Raw genomic sequence first — 15,022 nt, 5'->3', positions numbered from 1 at the left:
TTGTCAGCTGGGTTTTGTGATGTAGCCGGTGCTTGTGATGACACGACTTAGGTTTTTCAGAGCCTCTTGTTGGGGTTGAGCTGGAGGCGCAGGGATGTATATCTCCTGCACGCTCTCCTCTTAGTCGTTGCTAAATGGGGGAGCAGACATGCGATAGCCGCTGCTTGCGCGGCACTCAGCTGTGCGAGTCTCGTTTGCTGCCGGGTTCTGTGCTTTGGTCCTACTGAATCATGAAGTGGGTTAGAAATTCAGTATGGGTCTCTTCCTCCTTCTCCTGTAAATGTCATTTGTTTCCAGCATGCTGGGTAGGTGTACCCCCCAAATCTCACCCACATGGCCTGATTCTGGTGCTAGTGGCCTAAGCCGGCATTGTATATATATGAGTGTCCGTGCTCAAGGCTGGGGTGTGTTCCACAATTGTGTAATACTTTGTGGGGCTTCCCTTGATGATTTCAAGGAACATTAGGTAGCATTGAGTGCATCCAAATTGATGTGCAGCCTAATAGATGATGGGATTATACTGCAGTGTTTACCTTCACATCCTGTTATCTGCTAGAGATAAGTCATAAATGGCTTGGGACCAATTTGTGAGGGCTTTTCCTTCCTCTATGTAGCCAAGAATGCCCTATTTGGACAGCAAGGATATGCGGGGAAGCGTTTTAAAGTGACTGCTCTGCAACTATCAAGTTTCCTGGAAATCTGGTAAAAGCTGAGCATGCCTTTACAAGTGTGTTGTAGGCTTACTTGGGTAGGTAGTTTTACAATTGCACTAAGACATTGGGCTTTACCATTTATTAATGTGCTGGCTGTACTGGGACAAGTTGACTTCTAATTTTGTCACTTGCCTGAGTTTTTGCTGTTTAGCAGCTAAGACTGCACCCTGGAAGCAGTTCCCATTCTACTCAGCATTGCATTGTAATTTTGCTACTAAAAACCTCTATTTAATATACTTATTGTTTGGGTGCTTCCTGCACCTGCCTGTACTATTATGGTAGTAGCAGATAGTAGCTGTGATATGTTACAACCAATAGTATATTGGCTGCTTATACTGGTAGTGATTGCACCAACCTCTCCCTTTCCCAGGTCATTGGATAAATTTAAGAGCCTTATTTGTGATGTTATTGTGATGTTATGATTATCTTAAACACAGGGATCCCACTATGTGGCCACTGAAGGCTATATCTATAGCTGCTTTTGTTTCTGTGCTGTAGCAGATAGCTGCTGGCACAGCAGATTTTTCTGTTCAATTTGAAATTTGTTGGTGGCACTGATATAGCTGAAACAGTCATTGTGATGGCATATCCTAAAAACATTATTTGATTGTGCAGCTTGAGAATAGGCTTTAAAAAACATTCATTGATAAAGTGCCTAAAGTTTACTTAAATGCTGCACACAGGCCTGCAGTATCGGAGATAACACATGTGGTAAAGATATGGTGAGGGAAGATGAAAGCAAGGAAACACTGGTGCTATCTCTTGGAAGAGTCAAAAGGCAGCCTGAGCCATTGAGTGGGCCCTGCTGTTCTGTTTTTCTAATTCCCAAATGGTAATTGCCATGATAAGAACTCAAAGCCTTGAAGAAATCATCTGCTGAATATCAGACTTAAGCTGTCCCCCAGTAGAAGGGACTTGTTCAAGATAATTAAGAAATCACCATGGTAAGAATATAATCAGAATAATTTTGAATTCTCTTCTTAGTTTAGAAAATAAATTACAGAATTTGTAAGCAATAGAATAGGATTCAAAACCTGTTTGAATTCTTTTTTTAAAAAATATTAGAATTATGCTAGGTATAGTAGACATAGGATAGTTGGACTATATTACCCTTGTGGTCCCTTCCAACTCTACAATTCAGATTCTATGCAGTGCTAGAAATTAGCCAGGTGTGTTTTGCTCTTGGCATGGGTCAAATTGCGACCATGTGGAGATCTCTGGATGCCAGGTTGGTGACTGGGAAAAGCATAATGTCACGTAGAGAAGGATCTGAAATATTTCCCTTAAAGCTTGAAATTGTTTTATTCTGGATTATTTTATTTGTTGTTTTAATGTGTTGTAAACTGCTTTGAGATTTGTTCTTTAAAATATAAAGCAGTATAGAAACGACATGAAGAATGATGATGATAAATCCCATTGGGGGAAACCTCTGGTACCTAAACATTCCATTGTGTCTACTGGAACCCAGGTTTAAGGGGCAATTTGGTGATTAGATTATATATCTGAGTTTCTAACATCTGAGATGTTATGTATTGGTCTCTTTGGTGTTATCTGTTCTTTTCATTTCATCTCATTTCATTTTCAGAAAGGCAGGATGTTAACTGTTATAATAAACAACAGTAGACTACATCTGTTTCTAACGAAATGGGCTCATATTAGTCTCACTGCATCCTTTCTTTTCTAAAGAATGAATTATATAGTCCTTCCCAATCACCTGGCATTGCTGTTACTTAGATGGAAATGTCATACTGAGAAGATACTTTGATTTTTATTTGCATTTAATGCACTTTAGAATTCAGAGAGCACTGAGCTCTTAGTTCTTACAGATTGCCAGGGACGTGCTTGGTAGACTGCTGTTAGTTTAACACACTGCTGATCAACTTGTATTGTCTGATAAAGCAGTCAGTATATTTGCATATGGATTATGTCTGTGTAAATGGTGAAGAAGCCACAGGTCTCTCACACAGTAGGTCAGCTGTTCAGTATCACTTTGTTTTCAACTTAATCTGTCAGAGCAAAAATAAAGAAGTTCTGGACATGCTCTTTTCATACTTTCCAGATTAAACTTCCTCTATTAGATAAGTAGTATAGCTGATGTGTTTCTCAAAACATAAGCTTAAGTGTTATGTCTACTGTTAAATGTGTATTGGGTGACTAGCTCCTCCTCCTTATGTGTTAATGGAACATTGACCAAACCAAGGAAGATCCCTGCCCAGCTATGATCTAATTTGTTGTAGGCACTTGGGTCTCAGGGAGTTGGTCAACAGCTTGAGAGGATTATCACTTGCTAGAAGAGCAGGGAATTTCAATCTGGAAAAGCACCCTGTGGGAGACTGTGAAGGATAAAGAGACAAAATCTGAGAAACAGATTAAAGCTCACCCATCAGATGCACAGGAAGAGAGAAGGTTTCTGGGACAGCTGTCAGGCACTTGGAGAATTAAGATTGGATCTTTTATTCAACTACATAACTTCTAAAATGAGAAATGTCTCTATACTGGAGCTTGTGAGTCAACTGATCTTCTGACTTGGCAGATTGAAGCTACAAGTTTTCTAGCTAGAGCTCCAAGCTGCATTGGACCAGTTTGGGTTTATATATTGCCTGAAGCAAGGATTCAAGGTCCATAACACTTCCATCTCTCCAACAGTCCACCCTATTGCTTTGTTGCCTGTTCAGTAGGCAACCCTGAAGCAACCTAACATGAACCAGGAGAGTATGGAATAAGGCCAGGGCATTTATCTTATACGTATATAAAAATCATTTGAAGAGGAGGTCAGTAAACATCAATCCCTTAAAGGTATATGTAAATTGCACTAGAGGCGTGGGCAGTTCTTAGCCTCAAATATGACCCTCCATTTCTGAGTCCCCAACAGTCTGAAGACCTATGTCACACATAATTGTTCCTTGGTAAGAACGATTCTTGGAACTCTGAGCTTTTGATAGGGTTGGGAATGACTACTGTCTGAAACCCTTGACATCTGATTCTCAGTTGCTGTAGAGAATACTGAGTTGATGGACCAATGATCTGGCTTTGTATAAGGCAGCTTCCTGTGTTTTCACAGGTGCTCAGGAAAATTCTGAGAGCAAAATGATTATGGTAAGCTGTTTCCCTAGTTATGGTATTGAGCAGCCTGATCTTCCAGTTGCTTTCATCATGTCCTAACCTAATTTACAGTCTTCTTGGGTTGCTCTAATTTCAGGAGCCAGTGACTTGGCTTCTGAGTGGGTATCGTGAAGCTACCTGGCCTTCTAAATGGGGTGTAGGCACAGTATCTATTTCTATTGCTTTGCCTTAGGGAAAGGTGTACTGAGAAGCAAAATACAGCACCCCTGTATTTAGGCGGCTTGTAGATGCAGTTCCTGTAGCTTCACAAATATTGCACAATGTCCCTTCCATTGGTGCACTTAAATCTTGGGGTGGAAAAGACAGGACCAAAATACTTGGCCCACCTTTCCTTTAAGGTGGAAGGTGCCTGGCCCAGTGAACCGAAACATGCTCCAATACTTGGGTTGAAATATCCCTGGCAGGTGCTCACAAAGTCACATTGAGTCATATTGAAGCTTGAGTCAGGAAATGTCTATGCAGTCAGAATGAGACTCTGTAGACAAGGGATGGGTCTGTTTTTAGTTCTGTAGGGCAGGGTAAGCAGGCTTCCATCTGGGTTACAATCAAGAGGAAGGAGAGCCTGCTGTTGGTCTAGGCATTGGGTTAGGGGGTACGTTAAGTGTTCCTGAGTATGTGCCTTTTATTTTCTCCCATATAAGAAGTGAGTTATTCCTATGGAGGAAAATAAAGCCCTGCTCTCAAAAATTAGGTATTGGCTGCTCTATCTGGGTGTAAAGTGGAGTGTCAAGTTTCTAAACTTCCCCTGCCCCAACTAAAAAGTTCCCAGTAAGGGTAGCGAGATCAAGCCAATATAGAGCTGGATGAGGAGGGGACCTAATTGGAAGAAGGAGGTGTGGTTGTGGGGGAGAGAATATTTTTCAGTCTTCATCTGGCCTTCCTGATTGTGATGCCACTTGCTAACTCTCTAATCTTTTCTCAAAAACTCACTTTTCCACGAACGTTTGATATACCGTGTAGTCTACATATCCCACTGTAACTAACCTGAAGTATATATAACTCAAATAATACATACTCTCCCGCTGTTTACACTGCCTCCATCATACTCTGACTCCTTTGTGTTGTATTTTAGATTGTAACTCCTTTGGGCAGGAATTTGACTTTTATGCTTTGTAAAGTGCTATTCATACTCAAGGATAGCACTACTCTCCCACATATCATAAAGATGCTTGCTTTCCTACTAAATATAGTAAAAGGTATACCATTGAATTATTGAGGACTGACCTTGTCTGACAGGGTTGGTGGCTTTATGGATTATAGATATAGCTTATTTTAAATTGCTGAGATGTTCTTATTTATTCTAATGTTCTTGCTTTTGGTTATTAGCCACCTTTGAGGTTTTAAAAAGGCATGCATGCATTTTTAATAAATATGAAAAAAGATCTAAAATGAGTTTGTAGAGCTATTCTTACTGGGCCTCTCCAGTTTTAATCAGTATATTTGTAGGTTGGTTTATTAAAATACTAATCACAAATTAAAATTAGCATGCACAGCCCATTCTTCCCTACCACCAGTGATGATTTATTTTTTTTACCCAAAGCTAACAGATATGCCAACTACTTCTTTTCTGTCCCAAATTTGATTTTGATTTTTTTAAAGTAAAATGTGGGCTGCTTCTCCTTTAGTTTGAGACCGAAGATAGCAGTTATCTTTCACAGGTGAAACTGCTGTGGCTTTTTCTCTCTCATTTATTTAGCAAGAAAGCCAACTAATAGCGTCCCATTGAAATCTTGTCAGTACTTCTTTTATCTGTATATCTTTAATCTATCTTTCATATTTCCAACAGGATAGGAACTCTTCTATGCTGCTGTGTTATTGAAAGATGGGTTGAGAATTGTTTCTCAACTTGAGGGCCACTTTCCCTAGTAGGCAACATTTTGGGGGCCACATGCCAGTGGTGGTGGTACAGTGAATATGAGTCTTATCTTTGTAGTCCAGTCACACAAGTCAGAGTTTTGTATGTATGTATCTGTCCATCCAGGCAAGCAGTTGAAGGTCACATTCCAGCCAGGCCAAAAAACTGGAGGAGGGAGCAGCAAAGGGCCAGTGAGTCCTATGGGCTGTGGAGAAATAGAAGGTCCCCAGTCCTGAAGTTCCTCATTCCTGCTGCAAGATTTGTGTTGGAGAATATTCTATACTTTGATTTCCAAAACTTGTTGTTGTTTAGTCGTCTAGTCGTGTCTGACTCTTCGTGACCCCATGGACCAGAGCACGCCATGCAAAAAAACTAATAAACTAATAAACATTAAAAGCTACCTTTGTTTTCAAAATGAGTGGTAGCGTTTGTAAAATGGGAAGTTGGAGCTGTCACATTCATGAAGTCCTTATGGTCTTTTATTTTCTTGTTCCTTGTATCTATTTCTTTCTTTTACCGGAGTAGGAACACATCATCAGATTGCCCAGACACTTGCAATAACATATATTCACCCACCCCGCTCACACACAAAAACAAAGATCACTACAGCCAATCACAAACAAACAACCACACCCTAGGCCAAACCCAACCTCTCTTACCACCAAAGGAACACAAGTCAACAGCACAAGCAACGCTGACACCAAACCCTACATACATTAAGCATAATAGGAACATCGCTCCCGACGCTACCCCCACCCATCTTCCCTCCCCCCCTCCCCCTAATGTCTCAACAAATGAAACGGATTTGTAAATATGTTCCATGGAAAAAATACGAGAGACATTACACTTCTGTAAAACAAGAAAATCTTTAATAATAATTAAAAAAAAGAAAACAGTTGTTCTGCAATCAAAGTTCTTGTGATTTCAGTTTACCCCTTTTCTTTCATGCTCTACAAGTTAGTTCAGAACCTTCAGAGATCTGCCAGTTTTATGTATTTAAAAGCATTTATAAACAATGTAAGTGGTTTTTAAAAATGGGACTTCATGTAAAGTGGAGTCATTAAACTATTGACTTTGCTTGTGTTCAACGTTTCATGAGGAAACACATCTGGCTACAGCCTCAATTATATTCTGTAACTGGACTAGGGTTCAGAAAAGCAACTTACAGAAGTATGTGAAAAGGAGTATTGGAGAAGGGGAATGCTTTGGGGCTCTTTCAGAATATTAATTAGGCTTGATTTTTGTTTCAGAGGCAACTGGGATTTGAAAATAGTTGCATCTGATAGTTGATAGCTGTCAAAAGTGAAGAAGCTTGCCTTACTTTAAAAGATGAATTGCAACAGTATGGGAAGAAATAAGGTGGCAAGATCAGTGACGTGGCAATTTGTTCAGTTGTCTCAGGGCTAGGAGATGTGTTAAGCTACTGCTGGATAGTAAGCTTAAGGGAAGATGATGGAAAGGAAGTGAGGTTTAGATGGGCCAATCAGACTTAATTCACAAACTGTCCATTCCAGGTCTGCTGTGATGCTAATGATGGCAGCTGAGGTTAGGACTTCAACAGCCATGGGTGCTAACAGGTGTGTCGTGGAGCAAATAGGTACTGCTGCGGTGGGAAGTTAAACAGTGTTTCCGTGTGCTCTGGCTTCTGTCACGGTTTAGTCATGCAGAAGCGGTTTAGTCATGCAGGCCACATGACCCTGGAAAGCTGTCTGCAGACAAACGCTGGCTCCCTTGGCCTGCAAGCAGAGATGAATGTCGCACCCCAAAGTCACCTTTGACTGGACTTAACCGTCCAGGGGTCCTTAACTTTTTTACCTTACCTATTTCTGGTGCAATACTTCATGTATGTGATGACTCTGTCCCATTTCCAAAGAGAGATTTTTCTACAGGCAGGATAGTTGGAACATCTGTGAGACAAGTGCATGAAGCCTTGACAAATGGGTAATGCAGATTTTCGGCTTTCAAAAGCCAGGGCTCTCTAGACTTGGTGAAGTGTAAGGATAATGGACACTGTAGTATTTGAGGTGGTTAACGCATCTAAAGGATCTTTGCATTGTTGAGCAGTAGATTCTGGCCTGAAATTAGTTTTTGGAAAATAGTTAAACAAGAGCCAAAAAAGTGAGTATGTATTGTGTGAATGATTCAACTGCTCAGAGTGTAACGCCTTTCTGAAAGTCAGACTTTGCCTTTGAACATTAATAAGAAATGATAAGAAATTAATGCTATTAACTATGCATTCCAACCCAGCATAGTATTGTACTACTGAAACCCTCCGCTGCCATCTCTTGCCATGTGGATATTTAAGCAGTGGTGATGATTCCAGACACCTCTTGAAAATCAGGGATGGTGGGGCTCTGCTAATATTTCCACAATTCATACAGAGGTGTGTTTTAACAGCCCCCCCCCACCAAAAAAATGTCCAGTGTACCCCTGTGACTTTGCATTATAGGGGAAGATCAGTAGTGGTGGGCAAAGTACTCTTCGGGGAAGCTTAACATAAAAAGATCCTGCAAGATTAAGCTAGTGTCTCATCTAGTCCAGCACCTTGTTCTCATCATGGCCATCCAGATGTCTGTGGGAAGCCTGAAAGTGGGACCTGACCAAATTTCTGCAGTTTCCTGCAATTGAAAATTTGACAGCCATTGCTGTTCTTCTCACTGATGAAGATTGCCTCATCATCTTCCAAGGAATCAAAGAACCTACTCAACCAATGACCAGTTTATTTTGTGGGAGAATTAAGGCAGAACAGAACACCAGAGGCAAATGACATCCATGAAGTTAATGGTAGTGTCCCAAATTGGAATGCCCTCCCCAAGAAGTACAGCTAGTGCTAATATTAGTCCTTGCAGTCACAAATTAAAAATTTCTGTTTACCCAGGCATTTTAGGGTTTTCTTTTATTCATTTAACAGTTGTTTATTGCTGCCTCCAAGCTTTAATTTATTGATGTTTTTAATTGTTTTAATCTTATTTATTTGAGTGATTTTATATCACTTAATCATAGTTGTCTTTTAAGTGGCATATAGGAACTACAAAACATTAAGACTGAAATGAGTAAAAATTATAAAAGTTTAAAAGCCTGCTGGAATTAAAAAGTATTCAGTAGGCACCGGAAGTTCAACTGGGAGGCAATCTTTTTGACCTCAACTGGAAGGAAATTCCACAGAATACAGGCTTGTGGATACAGGCTGTACATCTGAGCCATGGTGTACCACTAGTAGTGATTCTCTCAGGAAAGATGGTGATCAAACAGGTATATAAGAGATTAGGTGGTCCCTGAGGTATCCTGGACCTAAGTTGTGTAAATTCCATTTGGATAAATGATGGTTTAGAAATATTTTAAATAATAAAAACATTTAAAACTCAAAAGCACCTATGTTAGAAATGTTAGAATTTGTGTGCATTCAGTTTCTCTAATGTGAATCAAGAGTGAGACCATAATAAAGCCCAGCGAAGTTTATCTTTGTATCCATCATTTGTTTTTGGAATTTTTCACTTGTGTGAGGCACAATCCAATTAAGCAAGAGCCTGTAGTCCCTGAAGGATGTGCTAAAATTCAAGACTTTTGTGTGCTCTGTTGACCTGCATGTGACTGCTTCTTTGTACTAGGCTAGCACCTGGAAGTTAGCACAAGCTCTAGTTGCCACAATGTGGCTAGTTAGGAGGATCACACTTTTCTTCTTCAATACATTTTGTGTTGCACAATTTGGTAGGTTCAAATCATACATGTAGGGGCATTTATATTGGCTCTCAGATTGCAGCAGGTTAACCAACTTTACTTCAATTTTGCAATGACTTGTGGTAATCAAGTACAGTAGGCAGGTTTTCAGGTGTGAAGCAGATTGTAAGTGAGCATTTCAATTTCAGTATGGTTTAGTAGTGCCTTCTGATTCTATTAGTACAAGTAGATTTCAATTAATAAATCAGTGTTTGGAAGACTGAAACCATTAATGTAAATGAAAGCAGAAGGCTGAAGGAGTGTGTGTCACTTGATTGATAGAACTTGTAAATAACTTAGTAGATTTGTTTTAGAAGCCATTATGCTTCGTGTGCAGAGAACAATTATCTCACCTACCTGCCAAAGCCTGGTACAACTCCTTAGCAACTTTTAGCAATTCTAAGTAAATAATAAAGGAGTTGAAATTCAAAGTAAGTTATTCTTGCATATTAATAAAGCAAAATATTTCAGCATGGTCCTTGGGTGACTGACTCTGTTTATGATCTTGTTTCTACAAGCCATTGGACTGGTAGAACAATGTTTGGGATGCAGCTTAGTGTCTGCTGTGCTAGCAACTCACCACAGCATTCATCTTTGCACTTGTCATGTGCTTTGGCTTGGGATTAGCACTTTGCATTAACTCAGAGGACAGAATGGCACTCCTCTGCTGCCTGTCACTGCACCCATCCCCAAGTATGATATAACTATGTGATATGAAGCCACAGAGCAGAAAGTGTATGTATTGAAGATGAGGAAAATGCAGAATGGGGTAGGATAAAGTACAACATTCTTTCTATCTGAGCATTTCATCAGAACAAACCCGTGTGCCTGATGAACAGAACAATCTTTTGGGGTTGGGTGAGGTAGAATCTGGCAGAAGAGCTGCCAAATCCTTGATTGAGCTGCACTTGCTTAAGTAACTTTATGTGCAGTAGCAGCTATGTGTATTTATTGGATCAGAGTGTTAATGCCTTCTGCCAGTCTTGACTTTCTTTGTTTTTGTCTTGCAGGAATTTAATTAAAATGCTGCTGTCAATAGGAATGTTAATGTTGTCTGCCACTCAAATCTACACCATTCTCACAGTTCAGCTGTTTGCTTTCTTAAACCTATTGCCTGTGGAAGCAGATATTTTAGCCGTAAGTATTATTTATTTTCCCCTGTGGTTGGGATTCACCCAAAGGGCCCCCATCAGTGGAAGCACGGAACAAGGACTTCTGCTTGTACAGCAGGGCTGTCCCTCCCCCCCAAAGCACCCCAAAATTGGCTGAGAGAGGGGCTGGATAAGCATCACAGCAATGCATGGGGAGGCGAAAGGGGGGCTTCTTCCATCTGGCAAGCCGAAATACTTTTGCAGATGGAGTGTTCATCATAGTGCAGCATTAAATTACACCGTGTGTGTAAAGCATTCCTAAAGAGACAATGAGGTTGTCAAAGGATCCAAGGGGCTCTCAACCCTTAAACTGACATAGGAATATCTTTAAAAAATCTGAGCTAGCTTTTAAGTAATAGGGACACGAGTGGCGCTGTGGTCTAAACCACTGAGCCTAGGGATTGCCGATCAGAACGTTGGCAGTTCGAATCCCCGCGATGGGGTGAGCTCCCGTTGTTTGGTCCCAGCTCCTGCCAACCTAGCAGTTCGAAAGCACGTCAAAGTGCAAGTAGATAAATAGGTACCACTCCGGCGGGAAGGTAAACGGCATTTCCGTGCGCTGCTCTGGTTTCACCAGAAGCGGCTTAGTCATGCTGGCCACGTGACCTGGAAAAACTGTCTGAGGACAAACGTCAGCTCCCTTGGCCTGTAAAGCAAGATGAGCGCCGCAACCCCAGAGTTGTTTGCGACTGGACTTAATTGTCAGGGGTCCCTTTACCTTTTTTTAAATGGGTGGAAACTGATTTGGGATGTAATAGGTTACAAGCAGTAATAGGTTACAAGCAGTGGGTGCAAAAAATGCAAATTTGTATGCATTTCCTGTTTTCTTTCACATGCTTGCTTATGAATATGGGGTTAGGCAGTTTACGCTTATTTTAAGATAGTAAAACTCTAATCAAGGGACTTCACTACATTAGTTCATCTCCTTGCAATAGTCTCCACTTAGAACTTGTAAACATGCATTATTTAGCATAGAAGGTAGTAAAATGTCTCCAATGCAAAGAGGAATTGCCGTAGGAATGCCTGCATGGGGTGATATATTGCTTTTGATCTGCTGTTTCCATTTGATAAAGTTACTGTGTATAGTGACCTAGTCTGTTGGGGCTGATCAGTTCTAGTCAGGGGCCCAGTTTGTATCTCAATTCAACCATAGTTTATGTTAAACAATGGTTTAATGTGAATTCAAGGTTCTGATATATAAAGCCCTAAATGGTTAGTACCTGGTTACCGGCACTATACCATCCAGCCTGGGGCACGAGAACCCCTGTGGAAGCACTGCTGGTAGTTCCAGGCTTAAGTAGAATCTGGTGATCACTGACCTGTCGGAGAGCCTTCTCAGCAGTAACACCATGGTTTTGGAACATACTTCCTCTGGAGGTTACTTTGGAACCAGCATTCTATATCTTCAGGCACCTCCTGAGCCCGTGCGTTTTTGAACAGGCCTTTTAAAGCTGCAAGATTGTCTTGTGTAGTAAGAACTGTTGCTACTATTGGTTTTATTACCTTGTTCTATGTGTTTGCGATTCACACTGGGGTCTTGTGATGAGGGAAGGATATAAGTTTTAAATATAAACAATATGTTGCTTGTTCACATTAAAGCATAGTTTAAAACAAACTAGGGTTTAACATGATGGCGGTCCCTGCTTTTGGCCATTTCTAAGTGTTCTCTAATCTACAGTCTCCCGCACTTCCCTTTGTATGACCATTACACTCCATTCACTTGTGGCAAGAAATTAATGAATGTGAAACGTCCGTTTTTTTGTCAGTCTTGAAACTCCTGCCAATCAGCTTCATTGGAACGCCCTTAGTTCCTGTACTGAGAAAGAGGGGAGGGGGAATCTCTCATTGCTTTCTCCCTAACATATACACTCCAATAAAGCTTTCCCCCCTCCTAGGTCATCCAGGCTTACAGGACTGGATATAGTATTACTGTCATGCAAGCTTGAGCTGTAGTGCCTCTCTTCATTTATAAAGAAAAGAAATCTTCTTTGCCAGCAATAATGTGTGATTGCAGAACTTACTCCTTCCCCTCTGTTTTTCCACTACCCCCCTTTTAGTAGCTTCTTTAAACAGTGTTTTTTCTGTGATACCTGTTCTCTCCTAACAAATTCTCCATTCTTCGCTCTTCCCCCATCTGCATTAAGCCTGTGGTCAACCCAGAGTCCCTTATTTCTTTTGACCAGAAAGTCCTCTGCTTATGACAAGGATTCACTATTACAAACACGCTTGGCTCTAGTTGGCTCTATTTCAGTTTTCACAAATGGTACATTTTCTTCCTTGCAGTATGTTAAAAACATAACTTTTATTTTATTTAATTGGATTTAAAATGGCCCCTTTTTTTTTTTACTCTGGTCAGAAGCATAAAAAGAGCTCAGGCAAAAGAATGCAGATTACATAATTTTAGTGGGTTTCTGCAATCTGACGGTTGTAGATTCTGAACTTCCATAAAGAAAGCATTTTACAATGTCTAAGTTCAAAACACACACTGCCTGTTTTGTCCAATCAAGACATAGTCTTGATTTTGCTTTGTAACTATTTCCAGGGGCTTGTCGTGTTAGTCTGTTGTAGAAAAATTAGCAAAGACTGTTTAGGATTAAAAACTTTAATGCTAAAACATTTTGCAAACCACTTTTTGCTGTTTACTGCGCATTCTCTTTACAGTAAAAGCAGACTTTACAGTGAAATTTAAGGAACTGGAACACTTCCAAAGAGTTGTTCAGCATTTAACTCATTGCAAAAATGTTTGAAGGTGGAAGAACCTTGGGAATTAAAATGTTGCTGAGCTATGTTATAAACTGAAACTGAAGCAGGTCAATAGGTGAAGAAAGGAACTTCATGGGCTGGTCCTGGGCACAATGTGGGGCATATGACAAGATTTTGTTGAGACAGTTGAACTGTACTTTGAGAAATGAATCATTTGTGCTATTGGTATCTTATTTCTTAGTAGTATGACAATGGTTTTATATGGTCCCCTTTCCAGTTTAGTACATAATATAATCCTTCACTTTCCTTTTGCTTTTAGTTTAATTTTGAAAATGTAACACAAACATTTGATGACCTGCCAGCAAGGTTTGGCTACAGACTCCCGACGGAAGGCTTGAAGGTAAGAAGCAAGAGCAAGTAACAAAATAGGAGCAAATAAAGAAAATTTAACATGGTGCTTTGTGAGTTCTTAATATGTAGCTTAGTCTCAATTGGCTCTATGGATTTTACAACTGCGCAACAGACTTAATCCAAAATCAGCTGGAAAAGGTGGTAGGCACAACTGTGTCCCTATAGTAAGAAAAGAAAAGAAAGAACTTTCTGCCAATAGTGTTGCCTAGAGCAACGGAAGACAATGCAAAGACTTTTCTTTCTAGTGTGGAGGATTTCAAGAATACTTTTATAATCCTTGGTGATTAATTAAGGGACAGGGTGTTGAGAAATAAAGCTTTGAGATATAAACCCTTAGATAAACCTGCAGAAAAGCATTTATGACAACCACTGGACTTCCATGTGAAGATGTTATTAGAAAGCAGTCAAGTAAAAGACTGAGCCCAGAACATTTAAACTAAGGCTTGGCTTTAGAATGATACTAATCTAGTATCTGGCTCTCTAAAATTACAGAGTTGGAAGGAGTGTGGGAGGTCAGCCCTTGCTCAATGTTGGTTCTGCAGTGCAGGATACAACTGCAACATCTCTGACCTAAAATGAAGGCGATTCCACCACCTTCCAAGGCAGCTTCTTACATTGCTAAACATCTCCTACAGTTAGGAAGCTTCTACTAATGTTTAATCAAAATCTGCTTCCCTGCAGTTTTCACCCAGTGATTCTAGATCTTCCCTCTGGAGCAATCACCTTTCCCCCCTTCTGTGGCAAACAGTAGGTCTTCCTTTCATCAAGGACCCAACCCTAAACCTACCTGAAATAAGTGTCCTCCTATTAACTTCACAGGCTTTATTTCTTGTCCTGCGATCGTCCTGTGCTTAGTTGCTTGACAGTAACTCAGTGGGATTGAATCCTGAGGAAATCTGCACAAGATTGGCCTGTTAGGAAATGTTTTTATTGCTCCTGATTTTGCTTATAATACTTCTGATGTGCAACTATTCCTCAAATGGTCTAAGCGATCAGTTAGTTAGCTTTAAAACTGATAAAATGTAACAGCCAAGTTTGATCCTGTCTAAAACAAACCTTAGCATAAATAACCACACTATATTTTAATGCATGCTTGCAGTTCTTACCTTATTTGATTGTCCCATAACAATTGTACACTTGTTGCAATACCCCAATATTGCAGTTTGATTCAGGGTTTCTGCTGTAGCCAGTGACTCTTAGTCAAATATAAGTGACTTCAGCATTTTGAACACTTTCTTTAGTTAGACATTCTTGGACAATATGTCCTTGTCCAACAATGGCCGTGAGTCATCTTTTGTGTTTCTTTCAGTTGATTCTAAACATTTACAGCCTTAATGAATGTGTATGCT

General features: G+C 40.2%; 1 protein-coding gene across 5 annotated transcripts in view; it reads left to right on the top strand.

The window, feature by feature from the left end:
• RNF13 (ring finger protein 13) overlaps window positions 1–15,022 on the top strand; it is a 45,770-nt gene that overhangs the window by 730 nt on the left and 30,018 nt on the right. For 2 of the 5 annotated variants that reach the window (XM_081190544.1, XM_081190547.1), the window contains exons 2-3: window positions 10,419–10,545; window positions 13,582–13,662. In XM_081190544.1, coding sequence (XP_081046670.1) covers window positions 10,432–10,545; window positions 13,582–13,662 — 195 coding nt within the window. In that variant the 5' untranslated portion in view covers window positions 10,419–10,431. Of the gene's footprint in view, window positions 1–94; window positions 306–614; window positions 749–10,418; window positions 10,546–13,581; window positions 13,663–15,022 lie in introns of those variants that run through there. The other 3 variants (XM_081190545.1, XM_081190546.1, XM_081190548.1) reach the window with 3 other exon arrangements.

Source organism: Podarcis bocagei (assembly GCF_964188305.1).
Source record: "Podarcis bocagei genome assembly, chromosome: 4".
Classification (NCBI taxonomy): domain Eukaryota; kingdom Metazoa; phylum Chordata; class Lepidosauria; order Squamata; family Lacertidae; genus Podarcis; species Podarcis bocagei.
The sequence above is the reverse complement of the archived record's forward strand: the minus strand, read 5'-3'. Positions and strand labels throughout refer to the sequence as shown.